Source organism: Sinocyclocheilus anshuiensis, unplaced genomic scaffold, assembly GCF_001515605.1.
Source record: "Sinocyclocheilus anshuiensis isolate Anshui unplaced genomic scaffold, SAMN03320099.WGS_v1.1 scaffold81, whole genome shotgun sequence".
NCBI classification, from domain to species: Eukaryota; Metazoa; Chordata; class Actinopteri; order Cypriniformes; family Cyprinidae; genus Sinocyclocheilus; species Sinocyclocheilus anshuiensis.
In genome coordinates, this window is record NW_015537945.1 from 338587 (window position 1) to 364574 (window position 25988).

Here is a 25988-nt window from a genome sequence, read left to right on the forward strand (position 1 = left end):
AATGATATTACGCAGCGCCTGAAAATAGTCCCAGCTAGGTAACTTCCAATAAGCCTATTTTCAGGCGTTGCGTAATATCATTGCGCCTGCTGCACCCATGGTACACCAAAGTTCCAAAGTTCCTTGATTATTACGCCATTTCTAAGTGTCCTTTTCTATCTAAATTTATCTTGAAAAAATCTTGCAGAAAATATAGATTTTTAAGAATCACCCTTCAATCTTTTGGTTTACTTTGCTGGATATAGCAAATGACGACAAAATAAACATTTGAAACAAGATAAATGGTCTATGCTTAATTTCATGAAGTGTGCGATTAATCATAGAAAAAGGATGTGATTAATTAGATAAAAAATTCTAATTGATTGACAGCCCTAATATATATATATACAGTGGGTACGGAAAGTATTCAGACCCCCTTAAATTTTTCACTCTTTGTTATATTGCCATAAATCATTTTTCATCAAATCTGATCTTTTGATGAGCGTTTGTTTCCAGAAGCTTTACTTTCACTGTTCCTCAGCGGAGGAATGATTTTCACAAGCCTCCAGAACATCTCACATCTTCTTATATATATATATATATATATATATATATATAGTCTAAAGGTTCAATAAATACATTAATATATATATCTTTGTACTTCGGTTAAAACTCCATCTCATTTTCTCCTCCAACTTTAAAATCATCCGACATCATTGTTTTAACCTTTTTTGTAAAGGGCAATTACTTTTTTTTGCATGTTCGCTTTGTAAACACTGGGTCGATACTTCCACCTACATCACGCATGACCTTTCCAACATCACCTAATAAAGACATGCATGCACATCGCAGAGCTAATGCAAGACAAGCATTTGTGGTTAAAAAGTGTATAAATATAATCGTTTTGCCAGATAAGACCCTTATTCCTCGGCTGGGATCATGTAGAGCCCTTTGAAGCTGCATTGAAACCGCATTTTGGACTTTCAAATCATTGGCCACCATTGAAGTCTACTATATGGAGAAAAATCCTGGGATGTTTTCCTCAAAAAACTTAATTTCTTTGCAACTGAAGAAAGAAAGACATGAACATCTTGGATGACATGGGGGTGAGTAAATTATCAGGATATTTTTTATTCTGGAAGTGAACTTATCCTTTAATCTTAGTTAATGTCTACTAATATCAATCTCAACATTTACAAATACGTTTGTAAGATCAAAAGTTGCATCTGTTAACGTTAATTAATGCAACATGAACATTTTTATTATTTATCATTAATGGAGATTAATAAATGCTGTGAAAATATACTGGTAATGTCAGCTCATGTTAGTTAATGCATTACCTAACCTAAGTGTTACCATAATAATAATAGGAATAAAACAATTTTTCAGTCTAACTGTGCAGTTCAGTAGTCTAGCTGTAGCGGTTCATGGCTTATGGTCAACAAAAGAATCATTTTGTGCATTAATTAAAATAAAAATGTCACAGGTATGTGTTTTTCTGCAGCTTCAAATACAGCTTGTCCAGTTCGAGTCAGAAATATCCATTAATAGATGGTAAAATACCAAGAAAGAGGTGGAGAGAGAGCAGAAGAGCTTCAGTACTAATGAGTCTCCGGTGTACGAGCGAAATCTCTCACGCTACTTTACATCTGAATCTTGAGTCCGGCTCTAGACATGCAATGGCTTGTTCTTTTCTTTGAGTTATTGTGGTTATTATATTTATTCTGCCCCTGCTAAAACATGAGGAAGTTTTCCATGCAGATGAGACTGACTTAAATAAGCAACTTATTCAAATGAATCCATACAATATTAATCACTCTGCAATAGAATGAAAGTGAGACTTAATGAGGAGCACGGATCAGTCCACTTCACAATTAAAGTCTTCAGAAGCGGCATGTCTTTGTTTGGCCTTAAATGAAGCATCACCCTTCGGCTCCGTCAGGAGTCACTTTAATAATTCATTACACACAGACGAGCCGTCGCAGCAGAATAACACAGAGACGGAGAAATAGTTCTTCAGCGAGCAACACATCAAGAGCTGCACTTCCTCTGTTTTCAAATATTATTTGAATGAGGAATACGGCCGAGCAGCATCCATAAAGCATCTCTGCTTTTAAAGCTCCACCACAAATCTCTGCGCTGACTTCTTCATGGCATGACGGAGAGATTCAGCCAAAGCACTTCCCCGAGAGTCGGTTTCAGTAAGACACTGTGTGGTTGTAGCGGACATTCAGAAAAAACACATTATCAGTAACTGACTTATTTTGTAGGAAATGTTCTATTCTAAAAAAATCTTAAAACAAGAATCAATTTACTTGAAGCAACCCTGCATAACGTATTAAGACTTGTTTTCAAAGAATATATCAATGAATTATAAATCTCATAATTTAGATTTTATAAATCTCATGAGTTATATTTTGCAAGCAAGCAAATAAACAAATAAATACTGGAAATTTTATTTTTATCTTGTTATAAGCACAACTCTATTATATTATCTAATAATAATAATAATTCATTACATTTATATAGCACTTTTCTAGGCACTCATTCATTTATTTATTTTACTATATACAGTATTATAATATGTGTATTAAATTTAAGCTTTTACTGAGGCAAGAAAATCCCAATAGAGAAACATAAAATAAAAATTACTTGTGAAAACACTTCTTTTTTTTTTTTTTGCAACGAGGGCAGTGCAGAGGATAGTTTCCATCAAGGTTTGTCGTCTCTCCTCTTGAGGCCGCATTGATCCAAAGCATCTTCCATTTCCATCATACAAACACGGTTTGTTTATCTGCGTCTGAAACGCACACTTCTACAATAAAATATCGATCGAGCTGAGCAAAAGACTGGACCGCCACATAAAACAAACCACAATGACCTTGAGATGTCAGAGACTCGGAGAGAGACTGAGCCTAAAGAGAAAATAAATGCACGGATGATGCAGGAAAAACCTATAGATGATCAAGAGGAAAACCGAGGCTTTCATTCCTCTTCATGACACGTGAGAGGGAGGATGTCAATCATTAAGGAAGGAATTTAACTATTTCTGATTTCTGTTAAAGATTCCAGTGTTTTTAAAAGAATGTAGACAAACTATTAACGAAACCAAATGTCTTGAAAATCTTTCGGTTCCAGTATTTTCTTTATAAACTGAAACCGGTTCTTGATTGCCAACCTTATTATTTCTGAAAGTTCAGTAGATTTAATTCACTTCACTGAAACAATTCCATTTCTAAGAAATAAACGCTGGCCAGTACATGAGAGCGGATGTGCTAACAGGCTTGGGAAAACGGTTTTCACTGCATTTAATGCATCAACCAAGCAAATCCACCCCATTCATATAATCTGACCATCTGCTAAACATCGAACACATCTACTGTAGTATGCTGATATATAAATATACGAGAGAGTATATAAATATGTATCAATAATAATAATAATAGTAATAATAATATATATATATATATATTTTTTTTTAATTTTATATACTCCTTCTCTCTTAAAATACTAACCTTAAAATAACACTTCTACAATAAAATATCGATCGAGCTGAGCAAAAGACTGGACCGCCACATAAAACAAACCACAATGACCTTGAGATGTCAGAGACTCGGAGAGAGACTGAGCCTAAAGAGAAAATAAATGCACGGATGATGCAGGAAAAACCTATAGATGATCAAGAGGAAAACCGAGGCTTTCATTCCTCTTCATGACACGTGAGAGGGAGGATGTCAATCATTAAGGAAGGAATTTAACTATTTCTGATTTCTGTTAAAGATTCCAGTGTTTTTAAAAGAATGTAGACAAACTATTAACGAAACCAAATGTCTTGAAAATCTTTCGGTTCCAGTATTTTCTTTATAAACTGAAACCGGTTCTTGATTGCCAACCTTATTATTTCTGAAAGTTCAGTAGATTTAATTCACTTCACTGAAACAATTCCATTTCTAAGAAATAAACGCTGGCCAGTACATGAGAGCGGATGTGCTAACAGGCTTGGGAAAACGGTTTTCACTGCATTTAATGCATCAACCAAGCAAATCCACCCCATTCATATAATCTGACCATCTGCTAAACATCGAACACATGACATCTGACTCATCCGGTGTGATACAACACTTCATTCCATGATGTTCCTTCTGTCCATATAACCTTCTCTGAACTGTGCAGGAAGAGCTAAAATATTAATCACTCAATTATGGAATTAACATCAACAATTTTAATTCCATAATGTGGTGTATTCCTGAGTGAAATGCACGCAAGGACTGTCTGGATGGCATTGTTTTCTTTACAATAATGCGCAATTGATGGGGGAGAAAAAAAGAGAGAAAACAGCTATACTATGGAAATAACTTTTACTGTACCTTCTGGTCACACTGCACAAAAGTGATGTTCTTCATCAGTATTTTTGTCTTGTTTTCCAGTGCAAATGTGTACATATTCTTAAATCAAGACACACTGAGAAAATGACTTAAGATAATATGTCTTATTTTCTGAGAAATTGGTCAAAATGAAGTGAATTTATGATCAAAACAAGACAAATATCTGCCACTAGGCTCAGAAAAATCAACTTAATTCAAAGGGAAGTTTTCAAATCCCATTGACAGATATTTGTTCTTGTTCTAAGCATAAACTCGCTTAATTAAAAAAAAAAAAAAATTCCCAGAAAACTGGACTTCAACTAACGTCATTTTGCATCTCCAAGTAAATGTATTTTGTTTTAAGGATGTTTAAATGTGACCCTGGAGCACAAAGCCAGTCTTAAGTCGCTGGGGTATATTTGTAGCAATAGCCAAAAATACATTGAATGGGTCAAAATTATTGATCTTTCTTTTATGCCAAAAATCATTAGGATATTAAGTAAAGATCATGTTCCATGAAGATATTTTGTAAATTTCCTACTGTAAATATATCAAAACTTAATTTCTGATTAGTAATATGCATTGCTAAGTACTTCATTTTCGATTTTCTCAATATTTTGATTTTTTTGCACCCTCAGATTCCAGATTTTCAAAAAGTTGTATCTCCAAATATTGTCCTATCCTAACAAACCATACATCAATGGAAAGATTATTTATCCAGCTTTCAGATGATGTATAAATCTCAATTCCGAAAAATTTACCCTTATGACTGGTTTTGTGGTCCAGGGTCACAAATTTGTACTGGAAAACAAGACAAAAATACTGAGGAAGACCTTTTTTGCAGTGCATGCAACATTTAATGCCATAACTATGAATTTAAGACTTTCTGCTCCAATTTATGACCTTAATTTGTGGAAGGGAATATTTACATTTTTTAAGACCTGCAGAAACCCTGTAATATTAATTCCAATAATTCCTAATTACATTCATGTTTTTCACAGACTGGCTGTATTGCATTTTCATTTGAGCCAAATACATGTTTGCTGATATTTTTAGATTTCTGTATTCGTCATGGAAAAAAGATTGTCATCTAATATTTTTTTGTCATAGTTTTCGTTAACGGAATGAACACTTCTCGTAACCTCATCGGAAACGAGGCTGGTTTTGCGTACCTTTGCGCAGGTTGACGAGCGGCTGCAGGATGCCCCTGCGGAAGGCAGCCATGGGGTCCTGTACACAGGAGCGCAGACTGAGCATGCTCTGCAGGTGCGGCTCTTTCAGCAGCAGCTCTCTGAATGCGCTCAGCTGATGCGCTCGGCACAGGAGAGCAGCCACGCTGTGCACAAACTCAGGAACCAGACACGTGTACGTGTTATCAGCCTGACAGTAATGATACGCCACCACCTGCAGAGAGAACCAGAGACAGAGAGACAGCCTTAGAAACTTCATATTCATCTGATTTACATTTAGAATCATGCAATATTTGCTGTTACTTATATATAATTATATACAACATATATTGCCATATTTATTTATGCAATTGCTCTGAAATGGCTTTTTTAAATCAGAGGAACAATTATTTCAAACAGTCATTGTAGTCAAGTAGATTCAAAATGTTTAATGACTAACTAGAATACTGTAAAAACTAGCTAAAATAAACAATGCATGTTCTCCACAGTAGTTCTAAAAAAATTTTTTTTTAAATTAAACAATACACTGTAAATACAGCTGACAACTGAGTATATGAACATACTGACAAGAATATCTACAAATAAAAAATGGATTAATATAATGTATTAAAATATATAATATAATATAACTGACGCACAACTTTACAAATATTAAAAGAAAACAAAGGGAACATCTTAAGTACATTTAGATCAGTTTTTCCTTTTCTGTGGTAAAATAAAATAACTAAAATAAAATATAAAAAAGAAACAATAAAAGAATAAATCAATAATAATAAATAAATAAATATATAATAGAGGATATAAACATTATAATATAATATAATATAATATAATATAATAATGCCATTTTTGGCTACACTGCTGCTGTCATGGTTGCTGACAGATCAAACTCTTTTTAAAACTTTTGGTTTTTATAACAGAGCTGTCACGACTGGCTGCTGAACTGAAGCTCATAACAGAACAGCTTGAGGTCTGTGAGCCCTTGAGGAGATGCTCTCAATCCATGTTGATCTAACACTGAAGCCCAATATCATGCCACTGTTTGCACTTGATAAATAATGCAGCTCACAAATGAGAGTCTTTCTGAGCCATCACTGCCATCCAGTCATCCTGCAGCCATAAATGATAAAAGTTCACCAGCCTAATGGATAAAAACACGAGGATCTGAACTCAGATGAACAGAGATCATCAAATGAGGAACTAGTTTGTATTGTATGCACAGCATAAACTGATTTAATCACATCACACACAACTTTACAAATATTAAAAGAAAACATAAGGGAACATCAGTAGATTCAGATGAGTTTACAGTGATTTTACCATGGTTAAGTGGGACTTCATGCCTAAAAATACCTCTTTTCTGTGTTAAAATCAATGTAATGCTTGACCTCAGTTGGCTTATTTCGTAATTCTTTATTCAATTCCTCTCTTGAAAAATCTGACATACCCAAAGGAGGCAACGGATCTAAGAGAATGAAAGTGAAATATTTCTCTGTGAAGTGAAGTGATGTCCTAACAGCAGAGTTCACCACCATTCACAGGAGAAACACTTACGGAGTGAGGAAACCTGGCAGAGACGGGTGAGACAGCAGGACACCTTCTGAGGGACCCTCTTAATTTGTCCTGATTTATTATTGAAAGCTGTGTTTGACAGATGGGGATATTTCCCATTTGGACAGGTGGGGTTAATAGGAATGACATGCTCCTCACCATGAGATGAGGTCTGGGAAAAGAGCATCAATCTAAAGCTCCTTCAGGTGGAGGGACCATTATCTCGCTCGCTCGCTTCGAGCCAACACTCCAAAGCGCACATTAACTGGCTCAATCTCTTGATTGCTGTGCATTTCCCTCGACCCTTCGACATGCTGATTAGACCATCATCACGAAGAATTTAGACAGCCAAAGAAATCTTTGGCTTGAGATACTTAGCAGTAACTAAACCAGGAGCAGAACTGGATATTCCGCTTTATAGATCTTTAAAATAATCAATAATTACAACTTTTGGACTCACAAAGTCTACATGTCTTCAATATAATATAATATAATATATTATAACATAATATAATATAATGCAGATGTGCGGTCTCTTCCTGTCTAAGTAGGCAGTTCTTAGGCAGAATATGTTGAAAGTCAATAGTCTGGTGTGAAGATTGACTGCCTGTGTGTATAATTGCAAACAGGTATTAAAAAGGTATTAAAGAGATAAAGTTAATCAATTCTCCATCAACACAGCATCAACTGCAAATACGTGAATTAATCAGTCAACAAACTAATGGAGAGAGCTTTACTAATCAGCTTGCGCTTATGTGACTGATGCATGCAGGGATTGATTGGAATACACCCAATTTCATTTGCAAAACGCCACACACTCATTTGTTAAAAATTTAGCATTACGCTGCAAACTGATTAGTGATGAGCCTCTAATTAAGTGCTTTTGTCTTATCTGTGCATGTGTAATTTGCCGCTGTCTGCTGCGCATTTGCCGTCCCTGAGCCTCGGCACCCACGTGGCTGCAATTCTCTTTAAATGCGACCAAATGACCACCCTGCTCACCTGTTGCCATGGTAACACGCGAGGGATGGCAGGTCCCCCGGGAAACATGGTTGATACATCATTTAGCTCACATTGTGTTTGACAGAGGACAGCTCGGCCGATTAAGACGGAGACGCACGGAGCTCGACTGAAACCCTAAGCACTGCGCTTCAAGTCCCTGGGAGATGAAATGCAATATCGGATGAGTCTCTGAAGCACACCCTGTCTGATGTCACTCGAGAATCTCACGTCGGCATTGAAAGAGTCTGTTTGTCAGAGTCTCTCTAAAATAATGCATACCACTACCTTTAGAAAACACAAGCTGTGATGATATAGATCTATCAAATTAATAATACTGTTCGTTGCATATACTAAAATTGGTAACACCAAACCATCGGCATCTGAATAACTAAAAGCTGCTTAATCAGATAATTGGATGTTTAACCTGTTAATTCACAACCCTCATCTTATGTCATATATTTGTGAGTGAGAGAGTTTTACTAAACTAAACTAAACTAAAATACCAAAAAAATTAAATTAAATTAATAAATAAACTCTTGGTTGAAGTTGGTTGAAAAATACATTTAAAAATAGAGGATCTGTACATAAAATACAAACTTCACATTTTTATTATTGAAGAAAAATAAGATAAAATAAAATAAATAAATAAAATAAAATAATCCTTTCATTTAAATGGTAGAGTATCAGTAGAGGTCATGGGTTCGAGTTGCAGGGAATGCAAAAACTTACGTATAACTTGAATGTAATGTAAGTTTCTTTGGATACATGCATCTGATAAAATAAAATAAAATAAAAAATTAATAATAAATGTAAAAATAAAAGTAGATCTAAACCTTTGGTTCAAGTTCTATATAGAACACTAAATTCATGTTTTTATTGCTGCATAAAAATAAAATAAAATCCTTTTGTTTAAATGGTAGAGGTCATGGGTTCGTGACCCAGGGAATGCAAAAACCTATGTATAACTTGAATGTAATGCAAATTTCTTTGGATACATGGATACATCTGCAAAAACAAAAAAACAAATCACAAAAAAAAAGCCCTTGGCAATAAATCCTGTTGCTCTATGCATAACGTCTGGTGTGACCGCACCATTAGAACGGCACGAAGAATGTTACACAAAACAATCGTGACTTTCAAAAAGCTGGATCAATATAGAGGAGGTCACTTAGGGCTGCACGATTAATCGCATGTGATTGTCATGCGCATCTTGTCAGTAAAGCCGGTTCTGTGATTAGTAGTAAATCTCCATCACGTGCTTTCAGACGGAGCAGCATTTACTACACAGAGCCGTAGTTCACTGACAAGCTATGCAAAATCGCGTTCATAATCGCAGACGATATAATCGCGCGATAATGAAATCGAAGAAATCGTTCTGCGATTATGAAAGCTGTTTGCGTAGCTTCTCAGTGAACTACGGCTCTGTGTAGTAAATGCTGCTCCATCTGAAAGCACGTGAAAATACCACATTTAATAACATGTTTTTACTCCAAACTCACTTCATAATGTCAGCCGAGTGTTTGAAGTAAATCCTTCTGTGAGATGATGTGGCTTCTTACACAGAATAAGGCACGCAACATATTTCATAGTATTCTAAGCAGTGATAAAGGCGATTAGCATTGCATTATTATATACTTTATTATAATAAACATTATAATAAGACAAACTCAGATAAACCATATTTTGTCGTAGTCCTGTGTTTATTAGTCACGTTGAATCAATTAAAGCAGTTAAATATTCTGTTTATTCAGCAACCACTATAGGGATTTCCTGGAGTTCTTCTGCGGAGCGTATTTGAAGCTTACTACTGATCACAGAACCGTGCTTCACTGAGAGATACGCATGACAATCGCAGCTTCTGTCTAATCACGATTTATCGTCTTTGCGATTTAATTTCGATTAATCATGCAGCCCTAAGGTCACTGAACCAGTACTATTTTAGTTATTCAGAGATTTAATGCAGAGATCGTGACTTCAGCAGCCACTGAGAAGAAGAAAGAGGGTCTTTGGGTTCACGGCAACAACTTCAGTCCTCTGCATTTCAAAAGGCTGAAACACGCCGTTCCAAACAACAGCGCTGGCATCGCTCCAGTCCCTCCTCTATGAACTTCAATAGCAGAATCAGACATATTGAAGCAACACATCCTAAGAAACAAGACGGCATCGCCGGGATTCTCTTTTTTTTTAAAGAATACTTTTATTCATTAAAAGTATTAGTATTAGTGACAGTAAAGACATTTATAATGCTGCAAAGGATTTCTATTTCAAATAAACACTGTTTGAAATGTTTTCATCAAATAATAAAAAATAAAAAAAATAGGCAAATCAGCATATTAGAGTACCTCTAGTAGTATATTCAGTACCTGAATTTCGGTGCCGGTACCCAACGGTACCTTTTTTCGGTACTTTACTCTCTGTGTAATTACAAAAACATTTATTTCAGTGAAAAAATAAGTCCAAAAGTCTCAATTTCAACATTTTGAACAATAGGGCCCTACAAACTTTTTCTCCCCCCCCCCAGCCTGTTTTATTTACATTTGATAGAAAATTGAATATTTAAAGATATACATTATACTGTACAGAAGTAATACAAGAGTAATATATTTCTGTTACATGCTAAACTGTACTTTTATTTTGACAGGTTGGCATGAAGTTTCTGTGTGTATACAGTATGATGATGCTAGTTTTCTCAAATGAAACGGTAAAATTCTCGTGAAGTGACTCTCACAGCAGCTCTGGAGATTAAGATTTTTTGTTCATGCCATCATATAGTGAGACGCAGAGGCCGAAAATCACTGCGAGCGTCACGCGTGCTTCAGTATTTGTGTAGTAAAAAAAACCGCGTTTCCGCCATTCATACATACAGAGGCAAGCGGAACATGCAAGATTCATATTTAAACTGTCTTTTTGCATTTTAATATTCACAGACACTAGTCCATATCGTGATTCGAATTAAGTGGCAGTGGCTACTTTTGATTTATTCGTCCAAAATTGACGAATTCCGTGGCATTCCGCACTATAGAGTAAATTACGTTTTTATGAATGGACTCCGCAATCCCGTCAGCGTTTTCGTAGAAACCATATGGCCCTAGAAATGTAACCACACTTCAGAACATTTCAGCTTGCCCTGTGTGTTGTCTGAACGAGTTGCAGTGGTGACATCACGTCACAGGATCTCTTTCTCTCTCTGTAGCGTATGCGCCCAGATGCGTTCTCAGGTACCGAAATTTGGCACCGATTGATTTAACATGAATCGGTACTCGGTAGTACCGACGCAATTCGATCGGTACCCTTAAAAGTACAGAGTTCGGTACCCAACCCTAATTTTAACATATACTGTTTCACACAGAAAACAGTTATTTTAAACCGTAATAATATTTCACAATATTACTGTTTTTACTGTATTTTTGATCAAATAAACGCAGCCTTGGGGAGCAGAAGAGGCATCTTTCATTAAATTATCATTAAAACATTTTTTTTTAAATGTACGACCCCAAACTTTTGAATGGCATTGCAGTTCTGCACCCTGTTTGCTACAATTAAAATTCAGGAATCAGACTGGAATCAGAACTTTAAAAGGCATTTAGAATTCAGTTTTGAATGGTGCTCAAGAAGTCTGAAAAACGCTGAAGTGTTTAACAGAATAAATGAGACCTGAAACACAAAGACACAAAGCAACAGCATCTGATGTAATTCTGCATCCTCCATCATAAACATGTCAGTCTGAGGGGAAATAGATCACCAGACTGAGGCGCGGGTCCTCCATTAAAACTGTGACATCACCACACATTCATCACAGTCCATTAGCAGCATTACTGCAAAACTACATGTGCTCTTTATATAAGACACGTGAATCAGCAGTCAGCATGCATCAAAACAAGCTGCATGTCTGTCTGAGGCAGTCTGCAAAGAAACAAAAAACTACAACTAACTGAAAAATCATTTAATTATCTATTAGTCTAGTCTTTGCAATGTGCACAAAGAAACTTTGGTCACCTTGCAGGTGCATAAAACCTATTTCTATAAACAAAACACATGTGAAATCATCTGAGGACACAGAATGAGTCACTGCTAATAACAAATAAAGCATTCAGCACAAACTGTCCAAAGCATAAGAGCACTTTATATTAAATGTTTTGTAACTGTAACATAACTGTTACATTGTTATGATGTAAACATTTCTATTTTGCAAAATATTTTTGCACAAAGAAAATGCCCCAAATTTTGCTCATCCTAACAATACGTGAGTATATGTTAGAGTGTGCATGCAAATTAAACCAAAGGGGGAAAGTTTGGCTGGTTAACATGGTCTAGTTAGTCCCTGCTGGTAGATGCTGTAACTGCACAATTCTGCAGGCAAAAATTTCAACATTTTTCATTTCATTTTTACATCAGCTTGCATGTTCATAAAAGCTATTTTCTACTTTTTGCTTTAAAAGAGCTATAAAACTCAGTCTTGTTTTCTATTTCCTTTTGCCACTACTGTTATGAAAAACAACAGAAGTATTATTTTTTAATTATTTAATAACATTAAATGTAAGTACAGTATGTAATTACAATATTCAACAATGAATTGCTGCAGACAAATCAAATATATAATATTACAGTGGGATACTTCATTTGGTGATAACAGTTTCATACTGTTGTTTACATAGTACTAGAGCCCGACCGATATATTGTTTAGCTGATATTATCGGCCGATATTAAATTTTTTTTTTACAGAACATATAACGCAGATTAAATGCTTCTGAATGGTGTAATTACTTAGTTTGTCCAGCAGAGCACGCTCCATTGTTTGCTACTGGCGACCCAGGTCAGTGTAGTGTAGAGATGCTTCAAATTATCCACCCACCACCCACCGCACCTATATTTGATCGTCACATTACAATGATTCTAATTCTTAGTTTTGCATGATGATATGATGAATGGATGGCTCATTTTTAACAGCAGATTCAGTGACGTTAGAGACTAGAGCTGATCTGAGCATCACGGCACACGTCTGCGGCGCATTAAAGCCTGTGTTACAGCCACCAGAGCTGATCGCGGCCACTCAATGCTGGTGTTTATACCGGCCGCGCTGCGGCCCATAACTTATGCTTATCACATCGGTCACATCACATCGCACGACGCGACAAAATACAATAGAATTCTATTGTATTTTGTCGTGCCGCGCCACTCGCATCCGGTGTAGAATAGATCCCATTATAATCAGTGATGTTGTCTACACTGGATGCAGTAAACTGATGCCTCGTTCTATTTATGACGTGCTGACACAAAGTTCAAATGATTTTCAATGGTCGCTTTGTCGCGTCCTGTTGCGGCGCAGACACGGTGTCAGCATAGTTTGTCAGTACAGTCAGTAACGTAGCAGATTGAAACGGAATTTACTGTATAACTCGGAATTGGTCTTATTTTTGATGAATAAATAAAAAACAGGTCAGTATATATATAGACTGTGTCTGTGAATATTAAACTGCAAAAAGACGATTTAAATACGAATGTTCTGCATGTTCATTTGATTACCAGAAAATACACAACACAGAGTTTGTGAAAAAATTATATTATTAATTATTATTATTTATTCATTTTAGATGTTTACATTTGGAAAAGCTGTGCTTCCTACATAAACCTGCCCCTGTTGGTTTGGCAGTAGCTTGCTTGCCCTACACAGTTACCTTGTTTAATTTCTTAATTCAAGTTATATATATTTTTTTCTATTTGTGTTAAGTTATTTAAAATAAGTGAAGTGAAGTTTACGGTTAAGTGCACTGATGTCAGACTCATTTTGAATAATAAAGTTTATTGTTAAATTATTAAATACCCTGCCTTCACTACATCGGCCTATGTTTGTCACATCATTATAAGTGTTTGATCACCACATTTGAGTTATCATTTAAAAAAATGTGTTTATGTGTATATATATTCCGTTTATGTACGCTATATACTGTATACCAGTCAAAAGTTTGGACACACGAATGGGAAGTGTGTCCAAACTCGCCTCCAGTTTCCTCTTTGTTTTGCTGCCTCCCGCTAGCGCTGTGACGTCGGCTGATCCTAGTTACCTGTGGTTGGCCTGGCCGTGTGTCACTCAGAAAACAACAGGCCAATCAGAAGAGAGGCTCATGAATATTAATTAGACAGGCCAAAATCGACCTGTTCTCAGCAGAGCTCCTGAGAAAGGAGCTGTAAAAATATATTGAGATGGTTTTTGGTACTTATACCGCAAATATATATTCTTAAGGACATCAAAACCTAAAATAAAACTCCAGAAAGGTGTAAAATATGGGACCTTTAACATCATGATTTTCTGTTAAACTGCTTTTCACAGTGTGTATTGTTAAAAAAAACTATACAAATAAATTTGATGATTTGAAAAAGCATTTTAGCCATTGAAGCCCATTCAAAATTATCTTTCTATATAAAGTATTCTGATTAAAAAATACATTGCACACAGCATAAACACTGCAAATACCTAGTAGATGTATTTAAGCACCTGGTTCTCTTTGAGGCTCTCAAAAACATTAAATTGACTTGTATTGCATCTGCTGTCACAGACAATGGAAGCACAATAATTTTGAACAGCAATATTCACTGATGTTAAATTTAAGTCTTAAATGAACTATAATTCATTTTGACCTCGAGCAAATACTACATAGACTTCAAACTGCACACGATTAAATGAGAAATTGAGAGCAAAAGGTAAAATATGAAAAACCCAGGTAATCCAAGAAATAATCAACATACACATCTTACATAAGACACTGTCAGCACTGTAGATCAGGCAGAGGTCGTGACCCTGCACCTGCGATTGGGCTGCAGCACACCTGTGCGGTTTCATTAGGACTGCAGCTGAGAGATTCATCGCAAGAGCCGCCCACTCCAACACAAGACTCTGTGAAATACTCTATACATACAAGAAGCTGAAACCAGATACAGCTTCTGTCCAGTGTCCACACAGTTCATCTACTAATCAACAATCAATGCTCGAACGTGTCAAATCGACATGGATTGATGTGGATCAATGTGCATGTATTAGTCATGAAATACGAGCTTCATAAGACCGGCCAGCTTTCTCTCACCACATTTTCTTGAAACTGTAAGAAATTATGGCATAGCTGGGTTGGAGTCAAAGAATGTTTTCAAAACTGTTTCTCTTTAAATGAACGGATGGAGGAATGATATTTAATAGTTTTAATTTATATGCACCGATACAATAATTCACAGCTATAAACAACATTTACAAATGGGCACTTTTACTTAAACATACAAGAAATGCCAAGCAGAGTGACTGATGATGCAAATTAATAGCTGAATCAGAGCTTTTGATTGAATTGATTGATTATAATGGGACAGTGTGTGATTATAATGGGACAGTGTGAAGTGATTCACTGAAATTATTCACTTATCAGCCCTAACTCTGTCCACTCTACTGAAGTTTAAATGAGTGCGGCGCTATTAAAACACTCTCATACTCATGAGCCACAAGACAACTAGTCCACACCACTCCAGTCCATCAATTATCATCTTATAAAGTGAAAAGTTGCGTGTTTGTAAGAAACAAATCCATCATTAAGACTTTTTTAACTTTAGACCGTTGCCTTGAGTCCATAATCCATAATACAGTAACGCTTCCTCCAGTGAAAAAGTGGTCTGGTCTGAATAAGGAGAGAAATCTGCACCGATCAAGCACTATTTACAAGCCAAAACAGTTCTGAACAAATATGTGGGTGGATTTTGATTTGAAGGACAAAAGGGGATGGAATTTTTAGCTGGAGGAAGTGTTATTATGGATTATGGACTTGTATTTTAGCCTGGAAGCAATGGTTTAAAGCACCTTAATGATGGATTCATAAGACTTTTGTCTTGTCAAGATGTTAATTGATGGACTGGAGTGGTGTGGATTACTTGTGGATTATTGTGATGTTTTTATCAGCTGTTTGGACTCTCATTGTGACGGCACCTATTCACTGCAGAGCATCCATTGGTGAGCAAGTGATGCAATGCTACATTTCTCCAAATCTGATGAAGAAACAAACTCATCTACAACTTGAATGACCTGAGGGTGAGCACATTTTTACTTCTGTATCATGAAAAACCTGTGTGTGTACCTTGGCAGCCAGGCGTTTGACGGCCTCCTCGCGGCGCCGCTGCAGCTCAGGTGTGCTGGGACAGCTGCTGGATCGCAGGGTGTTGGTGGCGCTGGGCGGAGGGGTCGGCTGAGGCGGCTGACTCAGGGGCAGATCTGAACTCGGCTCCCCACCTGGACATGTGACCGATGAATATCCACATGAGCACAAATATCATCAGCTGCTGCGATTCTACTGAGACGAGTCAAACATCAATACACAAACATCTCAAACTGTCTAGGATAGGGCACAATCATGGACAGAGAACCTTTTAAACAATTTAAATTTATTTAGTTTAATTTTTAAATAAAAAAATTAAATTAAATTTTTTTTTTTTTAATTTGAAAATTTATTTAAAATTGGGGATTTAAAATAAAAATATACTGGAATGATTTTTATGACTGTTTTGAATATACAAGCATCAAAGCCATGTTCTCCCAACTGCACATACAAGTTTTGAACATTTAATTTAAAGGTGGGGTAAGCGATTTTTCAAAAACGCTTTAGAAAACTGATTCGGGCTGAATAGCAAAACAAACTTGTAGCCAATCAGCAGTAAGGGGCGTGTCTACTCATGATGTGGAGGAGAGAGATTTCAGTGCACAGGACGGACATTAGTGAGCCGATCGACAGAAAGATAGAGATGGCGGATAAAAAACAAAAGAGGAAAACATCTGCGGAACAAACGAAGGCTTAAGGCAAGAAGTAGGACCCGTGTAAATATCGGATTAGCTTTCCAGCGCTGGAGAGAACTCAAGGAGCGGAAGGCCTGCGATCAGACGCCGAGGTTGCTTTGTTTCTTCTCGATAGGTGAGTAACACCATCGATAGGTGAGTAACACTGTGTCTGCGTCGCAACAGCTAAAGTCTGTGTAGTACACTGGACGCGACAAAGCGATCGTTGAAAATCATTTGAAATTTGTGTCAATACGTCATAAATAGAACGCAGCAGCAGTTTTCTGTCGGGGATTTGTCGTGTCACTGATTATAATGCGTTCTCGTGCCGCGCCACTCGCGTCCAGTGTAGACACGGTGTAACATTGGTTTTGCTTTGTTTCACAGAACTAATCGTTGCCTGGGTTGGGTACGTATGTGCGGGGCAGAGTTATCAAAATAGGGGCGAGTTTGTTTTGGTGATTTCAAATGTCAACATTGGCTACCAGAAATTGCTTACCCCACCTTTAATGTTTCTTGCAATTAAAAACTAAATGCACACATTTTTTTACACAATTGATAACATGCCTCAAAAAAATCAAATATGAACTAAAGATTTTTTTTCAAGAATTGTATACTATTTATTTGATATTTGTTTTTATTGTTCAGTTAAGACTGAAGTACACTACAATTAAAAAAACTGGAGTCAGTACGCTTTATTGGTATGCGCTAAATTGATCAAAAGTGACAATAAAGACATTTATGATGTTACAAAACATTTCTATTTTTAATAAATGATGTTCTTTTGAACTTTCTATTCATCAAAGAATCATAAAACAATGGTTTCTGCAAAAGTATGAAGCAGCACATCTGTTTTCAACATTGATAATAATCAGAAATGTTTCTTGAGTAGCACCTGAGCATATTAGAATGATTTCCTAAGGATCATGTGACCCTGAAGACTGGAGTAATGATGCTGAAAATACAGCTTTGATCACAGCAATAAATTACACTTTACAATATATTCAAATAGAAAACATATTGAAACGTGTAAAAATATTTCACAATTTTACAGTTTTTACTGTATTTTGGATTAAATAAATGCAGCCTTTGTGAGCAGAAGAGACTGCTTTCAAATGCATTAATAAATCTTACTGACTACAAACTTTTGAACGATAGTGTCTCACATAATTTGAAGGTAGTGAATGCAAAAAAAGGGAAATTGTTCAAAAAAACATTCTTATTTGACAATTCTTCGATGTAACAATTGAAATAAGAATGATTTCATGAGCATTTTACACAATCATTTGTGTGAGAGCATCTGTGCCAATACTCAGGCAAGTGTGTTGTGAAACAATGTACAAAACTCACTTTTCGGAGATGCGCTTGGGCTGTTGGATGCGATCTGTCGCATGCGGCCGCCATGGCAACTGAAGGCCACCAGGCGGGAGATGATGGCGGTTTTGCCGAAGCCCACGTTGCCCACGATGATGGACCCGGAGCTCTCACCTGATTCGCTGGGCCTCAGGTCATCCTCCAGCTGCTGGAACAGCCAATCACGGCCCACGAACACAGAGTCTGTGGTGATGCTGGGAACCTCAAACAGCAGCGGCTTGAGCATGATGTCAGTGGGCTTGTACGGAGCAAAGCGGGCTGAAAAACAGAAAACATGCAGGTTTACTCGTATGCAAACAAAACTTTTTTTTTTAGTTTAAGCTTTATCTGCATGTATTTTTCTACTCCACCACTGGCTAGACCATAGAAGGAAGGTAATACTTAATAATAAAGCTATTTCACTGCAGCAAATGCGATAAAAGATCAAATAATCATAGTTTTTTAAAACTACTGACAGTTAACCTTGCTAAATATGTGCTTTAAACACCCTCAATGTCCCTTTAGACTGAGTTTTTACTGTGCATGAGACAAAATATGTGTGAAAGTACATAAAGAAGCCATAATCGGACGAGGGAATAAAGCGCTGTGACATTATATTACAGACTTTCATCACTTTTAGTAGCTGCAGGATATCTGTGTGTCACTAATATTGTGACATTAGTGTCATATATGCACACTTTAACGTAGTGAATCTATGATATAAAATAAATATGTTGAGCATGAAATGTAGCTTGTTTGAGTAACTGTTGAGTAGCATAAAAAGTCACAAACATGCAGCAGTTTTATTTAGTTAATAACTGATTTTTGGGTTAATCTCACAAAAAATAAAAATAAAACAAATCCAGGATAGTGCACAGTAGGAAAAAAATTAAATTAATTTTGCATTAAGAAATTAAAGGGGTCATATGATGCGATTTCAAGTTTTCCTTGCTTTGAATAAAACATATAAGAGTCTTGTCTGGACATTTTTACATTTTTGCAAAGGTGACATCTAAAAAAACACCTTAATGCAATGATTGTTTTATTTAAATCAACAATTATTCAAAAGCTAACCTCTATAAGAACTTGAAGCTGGTCATGTTATGATCACACTGATGTTAGTTCCTTTATATTGACATGCACAAAGAGTGATATTTAATATTTATAAACTATACATACACATATAAGCATGTACTGCATTTCAGATAAAACTGAATCTATCTACCCTCACACACCTGATACATGGCCTGCAAAAACTGGAATAAAAACAACTGGAGCTGAATGCTGCACTGATAGGAGCTGATGAATCTCTGCTGCCACTGGCTGTGATTGAATCAAACCTCTGATGTTCCTCATTATTTATCAGAACATTCAACAAGCTCAGAATAACAGCTCAACACCGACACACACGCAGCAGCTCCTGCAGAACACACATTAGCTCGACCCTCAGGGTACACCAGCGTTTATATAAGAGAAAGAGGCAAACAGAAAAACACATGTATTTAACTATGTTCTCTTGCATTATTAATGGACTTAACCATTTAAAACACTTCCTTTCACCACAGGAAGTGTATGGAGGGGGTTTGCTTATTCGCATCCAAGTCCTGAATGGGTAAAAGGATCTATACAGAAAGTCTCTCAAAATGTTATGTTTTTACAGATGAAAAAATAAAACAAACCAAAAGAGCATTCAACCGTTTCAGACTGTACAAGGGTGAATCTCACCAAACCGGTCAATAAAATATTTAGGTAAAATTTTATTTCACAATTAACAAAAAATATAATGTTGTGAACCTAAATGTTGTGGTGCAAGTTCTGAATAAATAAAGAGTTGTGCAGTTATTTTTTGGGGGTCAAAATGTATGCCAAAATCAAAAGAAGATCGAAAAAATAATTTACATAAAGTAAATTAAGCCTTTTCAGTAGCCTAAGTTCTCATCAGTAATAATTCTTATTTTTTTATTTAAATGCATTTCAAAAATTAAAGACAAAATTAGAACAAATAATATTATTTATGACAATTTAAATAATGTTTTAAGGTGACATCTGAAAAAGCACCTTAATGCAGGGATTGTATTCTTAATATAGTTTTTACATTTTCCCCCCAAATATCATCACTGATGACAATTTAAACAATGTTTTTTTGGATGAATGAGAATTCATTTTCTTCCTTTTTTTTGTTTTGCATGAAGGTAATAAGAATTTGGGGTGAAAATGTCATGCGAATTATGAATTATTCGATGTTTAATGAAGATCCTACAGAACTAAAGAGGAGAAACCAAGCTGATAGAAACAGCTGCATGATGGGATTGTGAAAGTACCTTTGTCGTGTGGAGCTCTGCTGCCGGTGTTGTGCCAGGGCAGGCGGATGGACGTACGCAGGGGGGTGTTCCGCTGTTCATCAAGATAGCTCAGATCCTCCAGCTTAGTGGAGCTCGTCGCTGCACAAAACACAGAGAAAAACAGCAGCTTAGCATTATGGGTAGAATCAATGCATAACAATAAGATCAAGACCAGGTAATCACAGCGTGCCGATATAAACGGTGAAGTGGTTGGAGGAGCTCTGTCACACTAATAGCACACTCTTATCAGCCAATCAGTTTCGAAGACCAGAAAGAACTGTTGTATAAATATTACGTTTTTTGTAAAAATTTCTATTTTTATTTCAGTTTTAGCAATTTTAGTACTAACTATTTTATTTCTTTAGTTGCCAAGGCTATTTTTAATTTTGGTCTAATATTCATTTTTATCTTAAATAATATATAAAGATTATAAAAAGATTATTTTTAGTAATTGAGATTTGAAAACTTTTTAATAGTTTTGACTAGTTTTAGTTAACAATAACAAGTAGTGAAATCATGGGCCCTGCTATTTAAAAGTGACCACCAGCGACACCAAACTGAACTGTAATAATAACTGTTTTCAAACAGGTTTCCTTCTGTCTGATATTGGAGGGAAAAATAAGATGCATTGAGGCCATATAAAGAGGATGAATGTGAAACAGATGTCCACTGCAGTTCCCTACAGATTCAGGTCTGGGTTAAAGGTCACTGACCGCAGCGTTCGCATTGACCATAAACGTGAAACCGTGGCTGGAGAAAGATGACATCATCCCGAATGCAAATCACCGGCAGCGACCGTAATAACCACAGTAAAGAATTAATGGCGAACAGAACCAGGTCACTGAGCAAACACACACACACAGACTGAACAATCAGAGACGTTTCAAAAGCAAAGCAACCCATTTAAATTAAAGAGAAGTAAAAAACTAGAAAAAATGCAAACACCAAATCTTGCAATATTTCACTTTTTTTCAAGCTGTGTGACAGAAGCATGTCATTCAATGCATGGACTCTAATGTGCATCCATGCATCGCTGTCTGAAACTAATGCACCAGCAACCTGCTCTGAAACTACTTTCTGCTCTGGATACTCACAGACTGACGCGTTCTCCAGGCAAAGACAGACGCAGCCCCGCAAACCTCAGTTTCCTCAGGGCACCTCCATGTTCACCCATTCACATTCAACTGGTGAACCGCACCGCAGCCCGAGTCTCTCTCCCCGGCTTCACCGCATCGCTGAACGCATCCACAAGAGAAAATCACAGCCGCAGCTCCCCGCTCCGCAATCCCAATGAAAGAACGGACGGAAAAAAGAAGAGAGATTAAAAGGAGGAGGAGGTCTCTCTATCTCTCCTCTCCTACAGAGCGGCGGAGAAATAATCTATGATCCTCCCGGAGAAAAAGACTGAAAGCTGATAAAACAGAGCTGAAGGAGAGTTTGGACAGGAGGGAGACGGGTGATGGAGGGAGGAGCGAGTGCGGGAGTGAGTGAATGAGCAAATCAGCTGCGCACCTTTCTGACATCAGTGAACTGCTGCATTTCTCATTCACATTCAGCTTTAAACAAGCTCACTGTGCCACATGCAATACTACAGACTAGGGCTGGGTATATGGCAGAAAATTATTTGTTGACCAATTCAAGATATCAGTTTTGATTTATTATTATTTATTTATTTATTTTTTGTCATTTAACTAATCAATTTATCTACAACATGATTCAAGTAACATTTTCTTTATTAACCATCTAGTTAAAGAAAGCTCTATTATAAGTTGTCAACATGGTGTAAATGTAAAACAAATTACTTGTAAAATATCTTTGCAGAAAAAATGCATGAAATATGAAGGCACATATTGTACAAACTAAAACATAGTATGTTCAGAAATAAGAAAAACTCAAGTTAATTCAAATTCCAAAAAATTTAATTCAAATTTAAAACGACTACAAGTATGACACCAGTAGACTATTATGAGTGTTTTGGGTGGTTGCTAGGTAGGTGTTTTTGAGTGTTCTATCTAGTTGCTAAGGTGTTGCTGTTGTGTGAGCCCAGCTTAAGTGCTTGGGTGCTAATGTGTTGCTAGGTGTTTATCAGGGTGTTCTGGCTGGTATATGGTAAATAATGGCCTCATGAATATTAATTATCTCACATTGCTAGGTAATGTCCACAGACTGTCCAGTCATGTTGCCTAATTAATATTCACAAGTCACGGGTTTGCACTGTTCATGATTTGATCCTGTGCAGATGTTCTTCACTGCTTTGGCATTGAGACGCAATATCATCGACATCTGCGCAGATATTTTTCCATTAACATTTTAATATTAATGAATAAATAATTCAGAGATTAAGGCTGCACCAGTGTGCATTTCAGAAACGCCAAGACTACACTGTCAAAGATTAAACACCAAGGTAAGATTAAAAATAATATGCATAAAAAACAAGAAAGTTTGTAAAAGTTGTAAACAGTTCAACTCTACATAAATGTAAGTTTTTATCTACTTATTTATCTACTTATCTTATCTACTGCTTATAACCAAACTTCAAACTTCAAGGCAACATTAAAAAACTTTGCATTTATAGTCAAAAAACAACTTTGTTGAATTTCAATTCACTTTAAATCTTTAAATACCTCCTTAAATATAAACACTACAAATTCAAATTTGAAATTCAATTTTGTGTTCGGTTTGCTACCTCAATTCAAATTCAGAAAATTCAGAAAGTAATTATGAACCTAGTAATAATTACCTATAAAAACATTAAAAATAACAATTAATGATTACTAATTCATACTAATTAATAAGGATGCATTAAATTGACCAATTCCAAATTCTGTTGATTTGATTTGGAATTTAGTAATTATTAACCTATTAATAATAATTAACTATAAAAACATATTCATAATAAGTATTAATTCTTAATAAATACTTGTTAATAAGGATGCATTAAATTGACCAATTCCATATTCAGTTGACATTATTTAGAAATTGATTAGGAATTTAGTAATTATGAACCTATTAATAATAATTACCGATAAAAACATTAAAATTAATGATTAATTAATACTAATTAATAAGTATGCATTAAACTGACCAATTCCAAATTCAGTTGATTTGATTTGGAAATTGATTTGCAATTTACTAATTATTAAACTATTAATAATATTTAACTACAAAAACATTTATAATAAGTCTTCATTGTTAATAATTAATATCAACAAATAAGTATGCATTAAAATTATTTTAAAAAATCAGTTCTGAATGGTGCGCAATCCTTGTGGAAAAAGCGCCTTTACCTGCTTGAAATATCAATATTATACAAATGACAGCAGTAATGTGCTTTTACATGAAGCCAAGAGAGGTACAGCAGAGTATTACTGTACATATTTTAATATCTGCCGACAGGAACGTGGGCGAAAAGAGGCTCCTGGACAACAAGTGTCTCTGCTACAGCATTTCATTTACACAGAACCAAAGTCTGAATCTTAAACATACTTTATCACTATAGTTTCACTGCCTCACAAGCCCTGCTGTTGCCTTCAGGAAATGTACATCTAGTTTACACTGTGACTCCACCGGTCAAAGCAGCGCCGCGTGTATCTGATGTACAACACGAATATGCAATATGATAGCCCATCTGTTTTTTAAAACCCGAATGTTTCTGCATCTGCATGTGTGTGTGTGTTTGGGCTCCAGTGCAAATGGCTGATACCCAGTGAATCATTCCACAGTGGCAGAGCTAAACTTCGCTGAGAGAGAAATCTAATCAGACCGGCTTTAGTAGCAGACTGGCCCGTGACCAGCTGCACAGATTATGCCCTGTTCCTCTGCTTTCACAGAGTAATCTGCTGTTCCTATTGTTTACATTAATAAAGGAGCCCACCAATGAATATGCATAACTCAGATGATGTCATTGCTTGAATATTCATGAGGTCAGATGAGAGGGCCTTTTGAACCGGGCGATGTTAATTAACACGCTTGATTCATGTTGATAAGTCGTGTCTGTTGAGACGTGGGGTCAGATGCTCCTTCACTGCACCGTTGGGAAGATGCTAATCGATCTTACAAACACAGTCAGACCCTCAGGACTCGGTGTCGTAGTTCAGCATTAATGAGTGATGTTGACAAACGAATAACACATGGGTGAAGGTTTCGGCTGGTTAGAATTGGCTTTAGTTCAGCAACTTTATCACTCTATTGGCCACGGTGTATTCTGAACGATTTCTTTAAAAAATGTTTTTGAAAAAAGCCTTAATGCTCATTCAGGCTTTAATCAAAAATACAATAAAAGCCAGAAAATTGTGAAATATTATTACAATTTAAAATGACCGTTTTCTATTGTAATATATTTAAAATGTAATTTATTTTTGTGATGCAAAGCTGAATTTTTAGCTCCAGTCTTCAGTGTCACATGATCCTTCAGAAATCGTTCTAATCTGCTGAGAAACATTTCTTGGTTGCTTTACATTATTGTGAAAACTGTGATACATTCAAAAGTTTGGGGTAAGTAAGATTTAAAGAAATTAATACATTTATCCTGCACAAAAGTAACAGTAAAGACATTTATGATGTTACAAAAGATTTCAAATAAATGCCGTTTTGAACTTTTTATTCATCAAAGAATCGTAAGAAAAAGATTTATCACTGTTTCCACAAAAAATATGAAGCAGCACAACTATTATCAACATTGATAATAACAATTAAATTCAAAAATTCAACTTTGCATCGCTGAAATAAAATTACATTTTACAATATATTCACATAGAAAACAGTTATTTAAATAGCAATAATATTTCACTATTTTTTTATGCTCAAATAAATGCAACCTTAGTGAACAGAAGAGACTTCTTTCAAAAACATTAAAAATCTGAATTATTCCAAACTTTTGAGCAGTACTGTAAATCACAAATATATTTGAATGTATGTATTTGGCAGATGCTTTCATCTAAAGTGACTTCGAAGTGTATATTTTATAACACATTCCCTGGGAATCAAACCCATGATCTTGGCATTGCTTGCTTCATGCTCTACTGTTTAAGCTGCGGGAATACAATAATATTTTCATATATTATAATAAACAGTTAAAAATTGATAAATTACCAGGGTAGCCTTCAATATAGTGCTGGGCGTATGACCAAAAATTTATATCATGGTATTTTTCAAAATTATACCGGTTTCGCGGTACATGACGGTATTTTTTTTTCATGCATGACCGGGTGTTAACCATATTTTCTACTGATTGAGAGAGGAAATACTGCAGTATATTGACTTAGAATGCCCTATTTTGCTGTCATGATGAGTGAATATTGTCAAAAAATACCACACTAAATAGTGACTAAACATGACCCCTTTTAATACATGTTAACCAGGAGTCACTCTCATTTATAATCGCGGCATCGTCTGATAAAATCAACAT

At 35.8% G+C, this 25988-nt stretch overlaps 1 protein-coding gene across 2 annotated transcripts in view; it reads right to left on the bottom strand.

The window, feature by feature from the left end:
• Positions 1 to 25988, bottom strand: part of LOC107663891 (protein TANC1-like) — a 234819-nt gene that overhangs the window by 54495 nt on the left and 154336 nt on the right. Inside the window, exons 1-5 of one of the 2 annotated variants that reach the window (XM_016454302.1) lie at positions 21676 to 21873; positions 20561 to 20680; positions 18237 to 18518; positions 16195 to 16346; positions 5516 to 5747 (exon numbers count right to left, since the gene is read on the bottom strand). In XM_016454302.1, the coding sequence (XP_016309788.1) occupies positions 5516 to 5747; positions 16195 to 16346; positions 18237 to 18486 (634 nt within the window). In that variant the 5' untranslated portion in view covers positions 18487 to 18518; positions 20561 to 20680; positions 21676 to 21873. Of the gene's footprint in view, positions 1 to 5515; positions 5748 to 16194; positions 16347 to 18236; positions 18519 to 20560; positions 20681 to 21675; positions 21874 to 25988 lie in introns of those variants that run through there. The other variant, XM_016454294.1, reaches the window with a different exon arrangement.